General features: G+C 34.8%; 1 protein-coding gene across 1 annotated transcript; it reads left to right on the forward strand.

Moving 5' to 3' along the window:
• The first annotated feature begins 9,251 nt into the window (after positions 1-9,251).
• On the forward strand, positions 9,252-10,316 carry LOC133296875 (endochitinase PR4-like). Its single transcript, XM_061495918.1, has 2 exons — positions 9,252-9,643; positions 9,754-10,316. The coding sequence occupies exons 1-2, from the start codon at positions 9,307-9,309 to the stop codon at positions 10,158-10,160; spliced, it is 744 nt and encodes a 247-aa protein (XP_061351902.1). The 5' UTR covers positions 9,252-9,306; the 3' UTR covers positions 10,161-10,316.
• Positions 10,317-13,910: the final 3,594 nt, after the last annotated feature.

A 13,910-nucleotide genomic window follows, 5' to 3' on the forward strand; every position in this document is an offset into this window, starting at 1 on the left:
TCGATTGAGGATTCTGGAGTGGAATTTCAAACTAAGGATAAAGTCGAGGTCCTGGGTGTGGATCAAATTGGCGAGGTTCAGGTCAAGGATACTGTGATGTCAGGTGTCATTTCAAACTCTGATTCATTCCCTGTTGGCGCATTACAGTCCGATAGGGAATTGCTCAAGAAGTCTGTTGTTGTTTTTGAAAGTGACTCATCCACCCATGATTATGTCCGTATTATTGAGACCAAAGAGGACTTTGCAAATCACAAAGGACAAAAAAATAAAAAGCAATGTTGGTAAAATAAGGGAAAAGTTGGGCCTTCGATCGAGTGATAAGGTGTTACAGACGCACATAAAGTCTGTCATTCCATATCTGTCTTAATTACTGCTTTCTTAGTTTGGAACTGTAGAGGTGCTTCGAAGAGAGAATTAGTTCAGCACCTTCGATTTATGATCAAGAAATATGCTCTTTGTTTAGTGGTTCTGGTGGAGACTCGAACATCAAATGTTACTAGTCATAAAATTATGAAAAAAAATTTGGTTTGATAGCTCTATCATGGAGGAAGCTAATGGTTTTAGAAGGGGGTATTTGGATTATCTGGAAATCTTCTAGTATTTCAGTTACTAGTATTGAGCAACAACATCAATTCATTCATGTGCAGATCAATAGGAGTGATTTCACTTCCTTCTTATTTACCGCAATTTATCCTAGTCCCTCACGTGCTTCCCGTAACCAACGGTGGCCTTTACTTTCCAATAGATGTGCTAATACAAATGACCTGTGGCTTCTGTCGGGTGATTTTAGTGAAATCTCTTCTCCTTTGGAACAACGTGGAGGTATGTCTATTAATCTTTCTAGATGTTATGAATTTCAGTCTATTCTTCTGGATTAGGGTGTCGAGGATATTCAAGGCCATGGCCTTTGACTGACGTGGCATGGCCCAAAATTGAATACCAAGCCCAAGCTTTATAAAAAAATTGGATCGAACTTGTGCCAATTTAGGATGGAGATTGATGTTTGATAGGGCTGATGTTGTGAATCTTTCTAGAACATGCTCAGATCAATCTCCTATGCTAATCAGGTTGTCTGGTCAGACTAATAATTGAATTCCTAGACCATTCCCTTTTATTGTTGATTGGTTGAACCACCCAGACTTCATCAATCTTATGTAGTCTTGATGGTGTACGACTAGAGATGTGGTTATTATGTTGAACAAATTTGTGCCTCATCTCCGTCGGTTGAATAAGGAGGTATACAGTAATATTCATGAGCGAAAGATAGCTTTGCTAGCGGAGATTGAAAAAATTCAACAAAATAGACTGTTCGACGACTCTCCCCAAATGGAGGAAATGGAGAATAATTTGCAGGGTGTATGAGTTTGGTTCTAAATCAAGAAGAGAGGTTTTGGTTTCAAAATTCAAGGCATAAGTGGTTAAAGGAGGGGGATTATAATACTAAGTTTTACCATATGCAAAAACTATTTGCAGGTCTAGCAGGAATAAAATTATTAAATTAAAAAATTCTACTGATTCTTGGATTGAAAATGAGTATTCGTTGTGTTCGCATGTATGCTCTTACTTTGAAGATCTTTTTAAAGAAGAAGTGGTAGATAGGCGTTAGCTGACTTCTAACCTTTTATGGCCGAGTATCCCTGAAGGAGATGTAGCATCTCTAATGTGCCCTGTCCATTTAGAAGAAATCAAGATGAATTTATTTCACATGGGTGCTTTTAAGGCCCCCATGTAGAGATGGATTCCCTGTTGTCTTCTTTTAAAAGAATTGGCATACTTTGAAGAATCAACTTTATTGTTGTATTGTGAATATTTGGAATAATCCCAACTTATTCAAATATATCAATATTACACTTCTAGTTTTGTTTCCCAAAATTCCTCTTCCTTCAATCATTAATCAATTTGGACCAATTTCTTTATGTTTGGTGGTTTACAAGATTATTAGCAAAATAATTGTGGCTTGCCTCCAACCTTTCATGAAGCAGATCATTTCTCCTTTTCAAGCTAGCTTTGTGCCTGGATGTCAAATTCAGGATAACATTATTATTGCTCAAGAGCTCATCCACCGCATGCACAAGATGAAATCTAAACGCTTCTTTGCTATAAAAGTTGATCTTGAAAAGGAATATGACCGTCTTAGTTGGGACTTCCTCAAACGTGTTCTTGAGGAAGCGGGGTTTGCCTACTGATTTTTGCTTTATAATCATGGAAGCAGTAACCTCTACTTCCATTAACATCATGTGGAATGGTGGCTTTACTAAAGATTTAATCCTTCTCGGGGACTTCGTCAAGGTGATCTGTTGTCCCCTATCCTTTTGTTTTGGCCATGGAGAAATTAACTCACATAATCACTACAGCAGTTTCGGGTAAGTTATGGAAGCCCATATTTGCGGGTAAAAATAGTCCTAGTATCTCTCGATTATTATTTGCGAACGACCTTCTTTTATTTGCAGAAGCTGAGCCTGACCAAATTGCCATAGTTCTTAAATGTATTGGCCTCTTTGAGGAGATTCCTAGGTTTAAGCTTAATGTCCAGAAAACTTCTATCTATTTCTCAAAAAATACTCCTGATCCTGTTGCGGAAAAATTGGTTGAGATTTGTGGATTTAAGCGTACTAGAAATATTGGTCGTTATTGAGGGGCTTGGATGATTCATGGGAGAGCTACAAAGCAACACTTTATTTATATTACTGATAAAATTATTTTCAAACTTAAAAGTTGGCAGCAGCTCACATTATCTCAAGCCGGAAGAATTACTCTTGTGAGGTCGGTTGTGGATTCTATTTAATATTTCCATATGCAATATGAGAAACTTCCAATTGGTATTTGCCAGAAGATTGAAAAATTATCTAGATCCTTCATTTGGGGTAACTCTTCTTTGCATCGAAAATCACACCCTATTGGTTGGGATATTCTACAACGTCCATAAGAAAAATGTGGTTTGGGTTTAAGAAAAATGACTTTGATGAATGATGCAATTCTAGGGAAATTGGTTTGGTGTCTCTGCTCAGAGGAACACTCTCTTTGGGGTCAGGTACTCAGGGCACCTTACTTCAATAGTGATGTCACTTCCTTCACGTCTATCTTCGGGTGTTCACACCTCTGGACTAATCTATGTTGTCTTTGGGAACAACTTCAACTTCATATGACATGGATAATTGGAGATGGTGCACTCTAAATTTTTGAACTGATAACTGGCTATTCAATTGTGCATCTCTTAGTGATTTTATATCATCTGTCCCTGTAAGTGAACAATATAAGTTGATTATTGGTCATGTTTCTGATTCTGAGGATTGACAGATTGATATTTTAAAAAGTTTGTTACCTCACAATGTAATTCCTCACCTTCAAAGTGTTCTTCCTCCCTCTGCACTAGATCCTCTTGATCAAAAGCATTGGTCCTTGCCTACGAGGGAGTTGGTATCTGTTAAGGCTCTGTATTCGCTACTAAGTGGGGCTTGTGACTTAGATCACCTTGGTTGGGATGACTAGTGTTGGTCTAGGACCTGGAAATAACATGGCCCCCATCGTATGAAACTCTTATTATGGAAGTTAGTCCATGGTAAAATTCCGGTTAATAATTGGATTGTGTTTTTGTCACACAGTATTAGCCTTCGTCCCGTATGTAATCATAAGGAAGAATCAATTATACTCTGCTTTCCAGGATTGTGCAGTGATTCAGGAGATTTGGTGTGAATTTGTTCCTTTGGATAAGTATGATGAATTTTTCTCGAGAGACTTATTTTGTTGGTTGCATGAGTTCTAGTTCTTGGATAAGTTGCAGGTTCAAAATTGGTATACATTATTTGTAGTTATTATTTATCAAATTTGGCTTTGGAGAAATGACATTGTTTAGTCCAATGTGTTTGCACCTTCTCTACCTCATTCTCCTTCTAAAATTATTAGTCAATGTGCGGTCATTATGAAAAGTTGTGACTATGAAGTTGATCGTCCTATGGATGCACTTGTTTGTTGGGAGTTTCCTTCCTTTGGTTTTATCAAATTGATGGGGCTGCAAGGGGTTCTCCTATGGCTGCAGCATGTGGTGGCTTATTTAGGAATTATCAGGGTACTTGGTTTGGTGGTTTTTCTTTCCATATTGGCATTTGTATTACTATTTCAGCAGAGTTTTGGGAGTTTGGCATGGTTTTAATATTGCTTGGCAGAGAGGTTGGCGCCAATTGATTCTTGAAAGCGAATCCACTTCAATGATCGCCTTGCTCACCAGACGGGGTGCAGCAGCTCGTGAGTCTCGTTTACTGACTCGGATACGAGCACTCTTAATTAAGATTGGTAGATTTTGGTTTTTCATACATACCGTGAAGTCAACTTTTGTGCTGATTATCTTGCTACTCTTCCACTTTAGAATGCTTCAATACTGGATGATATTATTTTTGTGAATCCTCCTAGACCTTTACAACTTATGCTCTAGGCGGACACTGCTCGAGTTTGCCATATAAAAAGGAGAATGTGATAGCTTTTGTCTTTATGATTTTGTTTGTTTAATTTGTGCATTTTCTTTTATTTGTTTTTCATCAAAAAAGAAGAAGAAGAGAGGAATGCATATTTAGACAGTATTTATTTACCGTGCAAAAATGGAACAGTTTGTTTTATTCTTTTTCCCTTTACAGTAAAATAAAACAATTAAAAATACTATTTTTATTCCAATTTCCAGTTTTTTTTCCTTCTAAAATATACCTAATATAAAATATAACTCATATTTATTTATTTATTTTTAATTAATGCATCTAACAAACGCTTTTTGGAATCATGTGAGTGATTGCTAGAACAAAGGAGATTTAGACAATACGTCCAAAAATTATTAATTCGAATTTTTTTGGTATAGAATTTTAGGAGTGGATAGTTATCTTATTACAAGATTATGATTCAACAATCACTTACAATAATAATTATAGCGACCTACAAATGGCGAATCCAATATCGTTTGGTCTAATATAGTTTGATCTTACCAGTTATAATTTCAATATTGAATTATAAACTTGAATTTTCATACCGACGTTGAACTTAAAAAATTGTTATTATTGTTAATTATTATAAGGGAACACTTTTGAATCCAAGTCTTATTCTCTATTTTAATGGTTAAATTTCGTTCATTTAATGGCCGTAATTAATTATTAATTATAAATAAATTATAATCAAAAGATGGATAGAAATTAACCGTTCATATGAGAAGTAAAACTTGTTAATTTTAGAATAGAGTCAAATGATCTTCACCCTATTATTATTTATTAACAAATGTTAAGAGGACAAGAGATTATCTGGATATTACAAATTTCAACAAAAAAAATAAAAAAAATTGCAGTAATATTTATTATATGTACCTTCCAATGAAAACTGCTAGATTTGAAGATATTTATTTTTTGGAAACATAGATTTGAAGATATTATACATAAAGCAAGTGGCAAGTGATGTAGGGCAACTAATGAACTAAATAATCAGTAAACGATGGACGCTCCATTCCCAGGAAAAAGCATCCTTATTGGGGGAGGGGGAATTGCGCCAGATAGATACCACACGGGACTCACCAAGCGTAGATATTTAGCAATATATTATTTGTCGTTTCCTGTATTACTTATTATTTGTCGTTTCCTCTCTATACACAATAATTAATACAGCTTTTCTATTATTGCATCACAAGCAACAACAAATATAACATTAAAATTTAGCTTTTTAATGTTTCAGGTCGAAATTAATCTTTTTGATACATCCAAATTTGTTTTTTTGTGTTTGTGCATCTTTTTATATTATAATTTTATCCAATTTTAATTTTGATTATTTTTGCAAACTTGCACACAATATAATATATATATGAGGTAGGATCCTTTGATACCGGTGTCAAATTTGAAATTTGACACCTCATCTGATAGCCGTTAGATCAAAAAAGATGAATGGTGTCACATGCTTACAAATCAGAGTCATTGATCTTTTTTGATCTAACGGCTATCAGATGAAGTGTCAAATTTCAAATTAGATACTGATGTCAAAGGATCCTATATATATATATATATATATATATATATATATATATATATATATATATATATATATATATATATCTATACAAAAAATCAGTCACTGGACTGTCTAGTGAGTGTATTGTGACTATATTCTCCTGCGAGAATATAGTGCAAAAATATTACAATGGTGTTCTTCAGGTGTTCTCCTGGGAGAACATAGTTATAATATTTTTTGCACTATATTCTAGCGAGAGAATACAGTGCACTGGACCAAAATTACATCCAGTCACTTGATACTCACTAAGCCCATATATATATATATATATATATATATATATATATATATGAGATTGGATCCCTTGACACCAGTGTCAAATTTTGAAAATTGACACCAAATCCTAACTTTTGATTTCCGTCAATCAACGATTATCATTTATTTGGAATCAAACTTATTAATTAATATTAATTCTCAATAAATGATAACCGTTGATTGACAGAAATCAATGAATAAGATTTAGTGTCAAATTTTAGAATTTAACACCGGTGTCAAAGGATCCTACCCCTATATATATATATATATATATATATTTTTTTTTTTTTTTTTTTTTTTTGAATACTTTTTCAAACTGCACACAGCTCTTTGACTTAAATCAGCATCCGTATAGGATATATCATATTCATGGCAACAAATATTTAATGAGGCTACCAAAGAATAAAATTATTGTATTAAAAAGATTAATTTCGACCTGAAGCATTTAAAAAGCTAAATTTTAATATTATCTTTATTGTTGCTTTCGATGCAATAATAGAAAAGCCGGATTAATTAGGGTGTGCATAACAACCCTTCTATTCCCTCACACTGTTTCTGAAAAGAAACAATTCTTTTCTATTTCTGTTCCTTGGAACAGTTTCTGAGAAAAAAATGTGTTTGATAACATGCTCTATTTTTATTCCGAGAATGAGAATTACGTTTGATAACATAACAAATAATATAATAAAAAATAATTCCTATTAAATATAAAAAAAAATTCGGATCATCACTTTCCTTTCCATATGGTGTGGTTGTGGTGGTGGTGGCGGCAGGGGGTGGCATAGTGGTGGTGGTGGTGATGGTGGTGGCGACGACAGTACGGCAATGGTAGTGGTGGAGGTGACAGCAGTGAATGCGACAATGGTGGTGGGGATGGTTGGTGGCGGCGACAGTGGTAGCGGTGGCATGGTGGTCGTGGTTGTGATGGCATCTTGGAGGTGGTGGTGGCAGTGCTGCGACGGTGGCAGTGGTGGTAGGTGACAGTGGTGGTGATGGTGGTTGTGGTTGGTGGCGGCAGCGGTGTCGATGGTGGCTGCAACAATGATAGTGGTGGTTGGTGACAGTGGTGGTGATGGTAGTGGTGGCGTTGTGGTGGTGGTAGTGGTGGCGATGGTGGTGGTGGCAGTGGCGTGGTGATGCGATGGTGGCGGTGGCGGCAGTGGTTGCGATAATGGTGGTGGTGGTTGATGGCGGTAGTGGTGATGGTGGTGGTGACGGTGACGGTGATAGTGGTGGTGGTGGTTGCAGCGGTGGTAGTTGTGGTGGTGGTCAGTGATGATGGTGGCAGTGGCATCGTGGTGGTGGGGGGTGGTCACGACAGCACTAGTGGTACGACAGCGGCGACGATGGTGGCGGTGGTTGTGTTAGGATGATGGTGGTGGTAGTGATGATGGTAGAGAAGGAGAGTGATTAAGAGAGATAGTGTTTCTCATTTTGTGCCCGGGAATAAAAAAGCAGAAATTTTCTGATTCTTTTTTCTATTCCCCAGCACAAAAATTAATCCGGTTCATCCCGGGAACAAAAAATTAAACCGATTTTATCAAACGAGTTTTCTATTCATTTTTGTTTTCAAAAATAGAAATTAAAAAATAATTGATTCGGGAAAAGTTGTCATGCGCACTCTTATTGTGTACAGAGCGGAAACGACAAAAAAAAAAAAAAAGTAATAGAGGAAACGACAAATAATAAGTAAAGCTAAATATCTACGCTTGGTGAGTCCCAAATGGTAATGTTACGGGACTAGTCCCTTACTTTTTACGTGCGGGGCTAACGTCGGTAGCTGATGTAACATTGACTCCAGTATTGATCAGCTACGTAGCACCGATATTGACACGGGACACGTGACACGACACAATACGATACTCCGACACGTTAATTTTAAAAACTGTTAGATTTTGACACGTTAGGACACGTTGTGATATTAAATAATATTTTTTATTTATGTAGTGTATATTATATTTAATATTCAATAATTTAACAAAAAAATGAAGTTAAACTTATAATACTCATCAATTTTGCAAAGAAACATAATATATCCCAAATATTTATATTAAACTCAATAAAATTATAATTGTAATCCAACGAATCTTTTAGTTGGAACTAAAAACACAACGCAATGTAACCTTTGAACCATTTTTTGAGTTTCTATAATGCGTGTTGGAGTGTCGGAGAGTGTCGAAGTGTCGGAGAGTGTCGGAAAGTGTCGGACACGACACGTCAAGGTCTTTAAAGTGTCGGTGCTTCATAGTTGATCAGGGACTGGTCTCGTACTAATTATTTATAAGTTTGACAGTATTAATTTAAAAAAATTTATCCAATCAAATTAAATTGGACAATTTTTTTGCCCAATAATTCTTTAATGATGCTTTTGCCTCTATTCCCATGTTGGCTTTTTACGTGTAAAGTAAGAGAAGACTACTTCAAACAACATCACCAATCAAGAGTCTTTTTTATGCCATTCAAGACAATACCATCAATAGATCACAATGGTACATTACTATGAAACAAAATTTTATGAATTTACCATCGAATGAATTGGATATATGAGGTTATTTCAAATTTTAACTAATAGTCTCAAATTCAAACTCTAAATACGCAATTGTATTAAAAATATGATTGGAAAAACTTTCCTACCTTTATGATCTTACCCAGTTCAAACCAAATTATTTGAGAAAAAATAAAAACATTACGAATTTATTATATAGAAGTGGTGATTAACCAAGCTTTTCATGACTAAATATTAATGGCCAAACTTTTAAAGATAACTGTGACAAAGAAAGAAAAAGAGGTACTCACTTATAAAAAAATGACTACGAGTATATTTACAAATAAAAAAGTCATCCCATAAACCCACCCGTATAAGTTAAAAGATAAATGTCTCTTGGGATGAGAAACGCATAGCACTATAAATATAAGTACCGTTTCGCTCTCAGCTCTCAACCCTCAACCCTCAACCTTCAAGTGTGATCAAACAGTTTGATTTGCATTCCATTCCTAATATATAGAACTCTCCTCAAGATTATGATGAGGATGGGGAGGGAGTTAAAAACCTTTCGTGCCATCATAGGACTAGTGGTTACCTTTATCTTGATGATGATGATTGTGCCAAAAAAAGCGAGTGCTAATCAGAGTGATACAGTACCCAATGATGTTTCAGTGGCTGAGATCGTCACACAAGAATTCTTCGATGGAATAATTGATCAAGCAGATGCTACTAGTTGTGAAGGGAAGAACTTCTACACTCGAGATGCTTTCCTCAGTGCTCTCGATTCCTACAACAACTTTGGTATTGGTCCTGTGGATGACTCTAAGCGTGAGATTGCAGCTGCTTTTGCACACTTCACCCATGAAACTGGACGTTAGTACTATTATTGCAAATTAAAACTATTTCTCTTCTACATGCAGCATGTGTATATATAAAGTTAATAATGAACGATTAGTTAGAATGGTCACGTTTTTTATATGCAGATTTTTGCTACATAGAAGAGATTGAGGGTGCATCAAAGAACTATTGCGACGAAACCAACACCGAATACCCATGTGCCCCTGAAAAAGGGTACTATGGGCGTGGACCTATCCAACTATCATGGAACTACAACTATGGACCAGCAGGGGAGAGAAACGATTTCGATGGATTGAACGATCCAGAGACAGTGGCCGAGGACCCTGTTGTGTCTTTCAAGACAGCATTGTGGTATTGGATGCAAAATGTGAGCCCTGTTAAAAACCAAGGATTTGGCGCAACCATAAGAGCTATCAATGGCGAACTTGAATGTCATGGTGCCAACCCCGACACGGTTCAGGCTCGCGTTGATTACTATACCGAATATTGTTCACAACTCGGTGTTGATGCTGGTGATAACCTTGATTGCTAAGTTATTATATAGCTACTCGGAGACGTATCTATATATATATGTAGAATAATATTGGATATGATGTTATGTGATAAAAACACATCATACATGGTATTCAATCCCGCAAATCAATGATAGAAGTGTATTAGTAGTGAGGAACCGTTAGATACGTATAAATAAGGGGAGAGATTATATGTTTAATCCTCCCCCGCTCCATCATATTATAAACAAACAAAAAAATCTTAAGGATAGAAGATATTATGTTTCTGTAGTTACTCTGTGACAGTAAAAATTTAATAGCTAATACAATAGGAAAAAACAAAAAATTTGTAGCAAGGGTACTAAATAAGGGGAAAGATGTCATATGTTTGGGAGGAGTTTCTCGTCCCGTACTCTAGATTAGTCCGGCTCAAAGAGTCAAAATTTGTAAAGATATCAAGGGAGTCAATTTGTCTCAAAAAAATAATTAGAGTTGGATTAACTTAAAAATAAATTAAAATAAATAAATATGATAGTATCATTTAATCAATACTTTTTGCGAAATGAATTTATTAAATAAATTTGGAATTTTGTTAACAAATGATTCAAGATCATTCATAAAGGAATTAACAAAGAAAAGATTAAATAAAAGTATAAACGTAGTTAATATTTTAACGATTAAGAAAAGCATTTAAAATTCAATGAATAGTATTATTTGGAATACGCCGTCATAAACAAGCTCGTTTGGTGGTTGTCTCTTATGCTGATATTGTTCACGCAACTTCAGGTCTCGAAGAACTGGGACATTTATTTAATTTGATAATTCTAAGTTTTTCTTCAATCCGTGTCTTCTTGTTGACTGGTTGTCAGCTTCTTAATCTTAAGGATGGGAGAGAGAAAAAAATAATCAAACCAACATTGATGTAAAGTGCAAGAACCAGCTGCTTGTCAATCTTTAGGATGTGAGAAAACCATTCAAGCCAAAAAGATGAAAGCACAGACCAAGGGTTATATTTTACGCACATTCACTTTATTTTACTAACAAGACTTGCAATTGGCAGTAATCTCAAATAAATTATTTTTTCTTTGGTCCTAATATCGAGGCCCAATAAGCTTAGATCATTACATGAGTTCCACGTTTAGAGTTGTCAAAATGGCCCGGCCCGGCCCATTTAACCCTAGCCCATGTAGGTTAGGGCCAAAAAGCCAACAATTATATGGGACCACATGGGCCAAAAGTCCTATGGGTTAGGGCCAGTTCGTGGGCCTTCAAAAATTTAATGTGTATTTTTTTTGTTGAACAAAAAAGCTCATACTTAATTTTTATTAAACTGTTGGTAATTTTCCAATCTCAAGCAACAACCTATACCAAGTTCCAACTTGGTTTTCCAACCAATTTGATTTTATTTAACCTAAAATCTTATAAAACAATCAGATACAAATGCTGGACAAAATGAAATAAATTTCCATAAAAATTTGGGAGGCAACTACATATTTTTTTTCCATGAATCAAATAGTTCGATGAACTAACTATAAGACAACTTCATTTGAGTAAAGAGAATGTATAACTAAGACAGATTTTTTCCATGACAGTGGCAGCAGCCAGCAAATGTATAACTAAGACAGATTTTTTCCATGACAGTGGCAGCAGCCAGCAACACCAACTAAAGGTTTTCCATAATTAGAAACCAATTGATCAAAAAGTCAAAGATATCAATGTCTATAACAGCAGAGGCCACATCCTCTTTGTGCAAAGTTCTCCTTTTGCCTTGGATGGCCATGATCCAAGACCTTCTTGTAATCTCCTCAATGTAGATACAACTAGAGCGTTAGAAATCTGAGTTGCAAGTGAACAAAACAATGAGATTATGATTGAATTTTACATGTATGTTTACAAAATAGTATAAGTCAAAACATAATTCCTCGGTGTCTTGGCAATAAAACCACAGGTAACGGTTTTACAAGCATACATCAACATTATAAGCATAATACCAAACGAGGCCAATATCACAATAATCAATCAAAGCATCATAATTATCAAACGTAATGAGCCTTTCCTTTCAAACAAAATGAAATGCCGAGTCTCACTGTCACTCCAGTGATTTCAAACCTACAATCTCTAATTGCCTTCCATTGTTGAAAGGAAACAAAGTAACAACAGAAACAATATAATTTCGTAATTAATTAACAAGGCAATGACGTATTTTCATCTTTCATAGAACATACAAACCTATTCCCAAGCCACTGTGATCGACAAATAGTTCCACTTGCTCAAATCTGTACAATTAACATAAATATATAAACTCAATTAACATAAATACCTCTCTAATCTTCAATTTGAACTTCTTGATGCACATTGGCTTATGATGTTGTTTCATGATCACTAGTATTAGAATCACCTTCATCTAAAACTCATAACCAAGTAAAACAAAACTACTCAATTATACAATCAATCCCAACATAACCAAGCAATATTACATCTGCTTATAAAATATTAAGCATAATAACTCAAAGCATCTACTCAATTAGGATTCTCGAGAAAACCATGCAACCAATTCCTAGTGCAAATCAACATTTGGACATTTTCAGGAAGAGTGGAACTTCTATATTTGGTAAGAACACGCCCCCCGATACTAAAAGCCGATTCTGATGCCACTGTAGTAATTGGAATACTTAGCACATCTCGGGCCATAATAGAGATTGTGGGAAATCTATTCTTATTGTGCTTCCAATAATTAAGCACGTCAAAATCCTCCCCATCACCATATTTAGCTTTTGGTTCATCCAAATAAAGATTTAATTCACTCTTACCACCAACAAACATACTTTCATTCTCAAACCTTTCAAACTCCTGCAAACTTTGATATATCAATTATATAAACGAAACAACAATGAAATTTTTTTTGACTAAATTAGCACGAAAGAACTTACACTTATGTATAATTTTGATTTGTTAGGCCTATTGCATTCACCACTTGACTTGTGCAGGAGATTGGATTTGATGGATGAATGACAATTAGAATAACGTATATGATTATAAAATATCAAATAATATAAAATTAAAGTTGAGATTATGCATATCTTGGAAAAATTATATGTCAAGATCTTTCTCTGTATTGTCTATTCAGAAAGTGGCAATCTTCTTGCGATGAAGCATAATCGCTCATAGGGTTTAATCCAAATATAAATAGACTAAAGAGGATACCTAGTCAGATATCTAAAAAAAGTTTGTGTCTACTGGGTCCACCCATTATGAAATTAAACCAGTGTCACACTAAAATCTACATTACTGCCTAACTAGGTCCAATACTAACAGATGTAATAAGCCCAATTCAATATGATCACAATGAACTAATCAAAATAATAGAATTGGAATATCTATTAATCCAATTAATTTTAAACACAAAATTAATTAATTAATATTACCCACGTATAAAAAAAATATCAACATAATAATTATAGCAACCTAGAAATGGCGAATCCAATATTGTTTGGTCTAATATAGTTTGACCTTACCAGTTATAATTTCAATATTGACTTATAAACTTGAATTTTCATACTGTCGTTGAACTTAATTTATTATTATTATTATAAGGAAGCATCTTTTGAATTCAAGGTAAGATAAATAAATCTTACTTTCTATTTCAATAGTTGATTCTCGTTTATCTAGGGTATGCATGACAATCATTCTATTCCCTAGCACTATTTCTGAAAAGAAACAATTCTTTTCTATTTCTGTGCCTTGGAACAGTTTATAAGAAAAAAAAAATATTTGATAACATATTCTATTTT

The sequence above is a fragment of the Gastrolobium bilobum genome, unplaced genomic scaffold, assembly GCF_033153095.1.
Source record: "Gastrolobium bilobum isolate Gb01-03AN ecotype WA unplaced genomic scaffold, APGP_CSIRO_Gbil_v1 utg23298, whole genome shotgun sequence".
NCBI lineage: Eukaryota > Viridiplantae > Streptophyta > Magnoliopsida > Fabales > Fabaceae > Gastrolobium > Gastrolobium bilobum.

Bases quoted from the DNA above. Each gene is read 5' to 3' on its own strand.
- LOC133296875 (XM_061495918.1), top strand. From the start codon at position 9,307: ATGATGAGGATGGGGAGGGAGTTAAAAACCTTTCGTGCCATCATAGGA. The intron at 9,644-9,753 runs GTTAGTACTATT...TTTTATATGCAG, and splicing joins CTTCACCCATGAAACTGGAC to ATTTTTGCTACATAGAAGAG.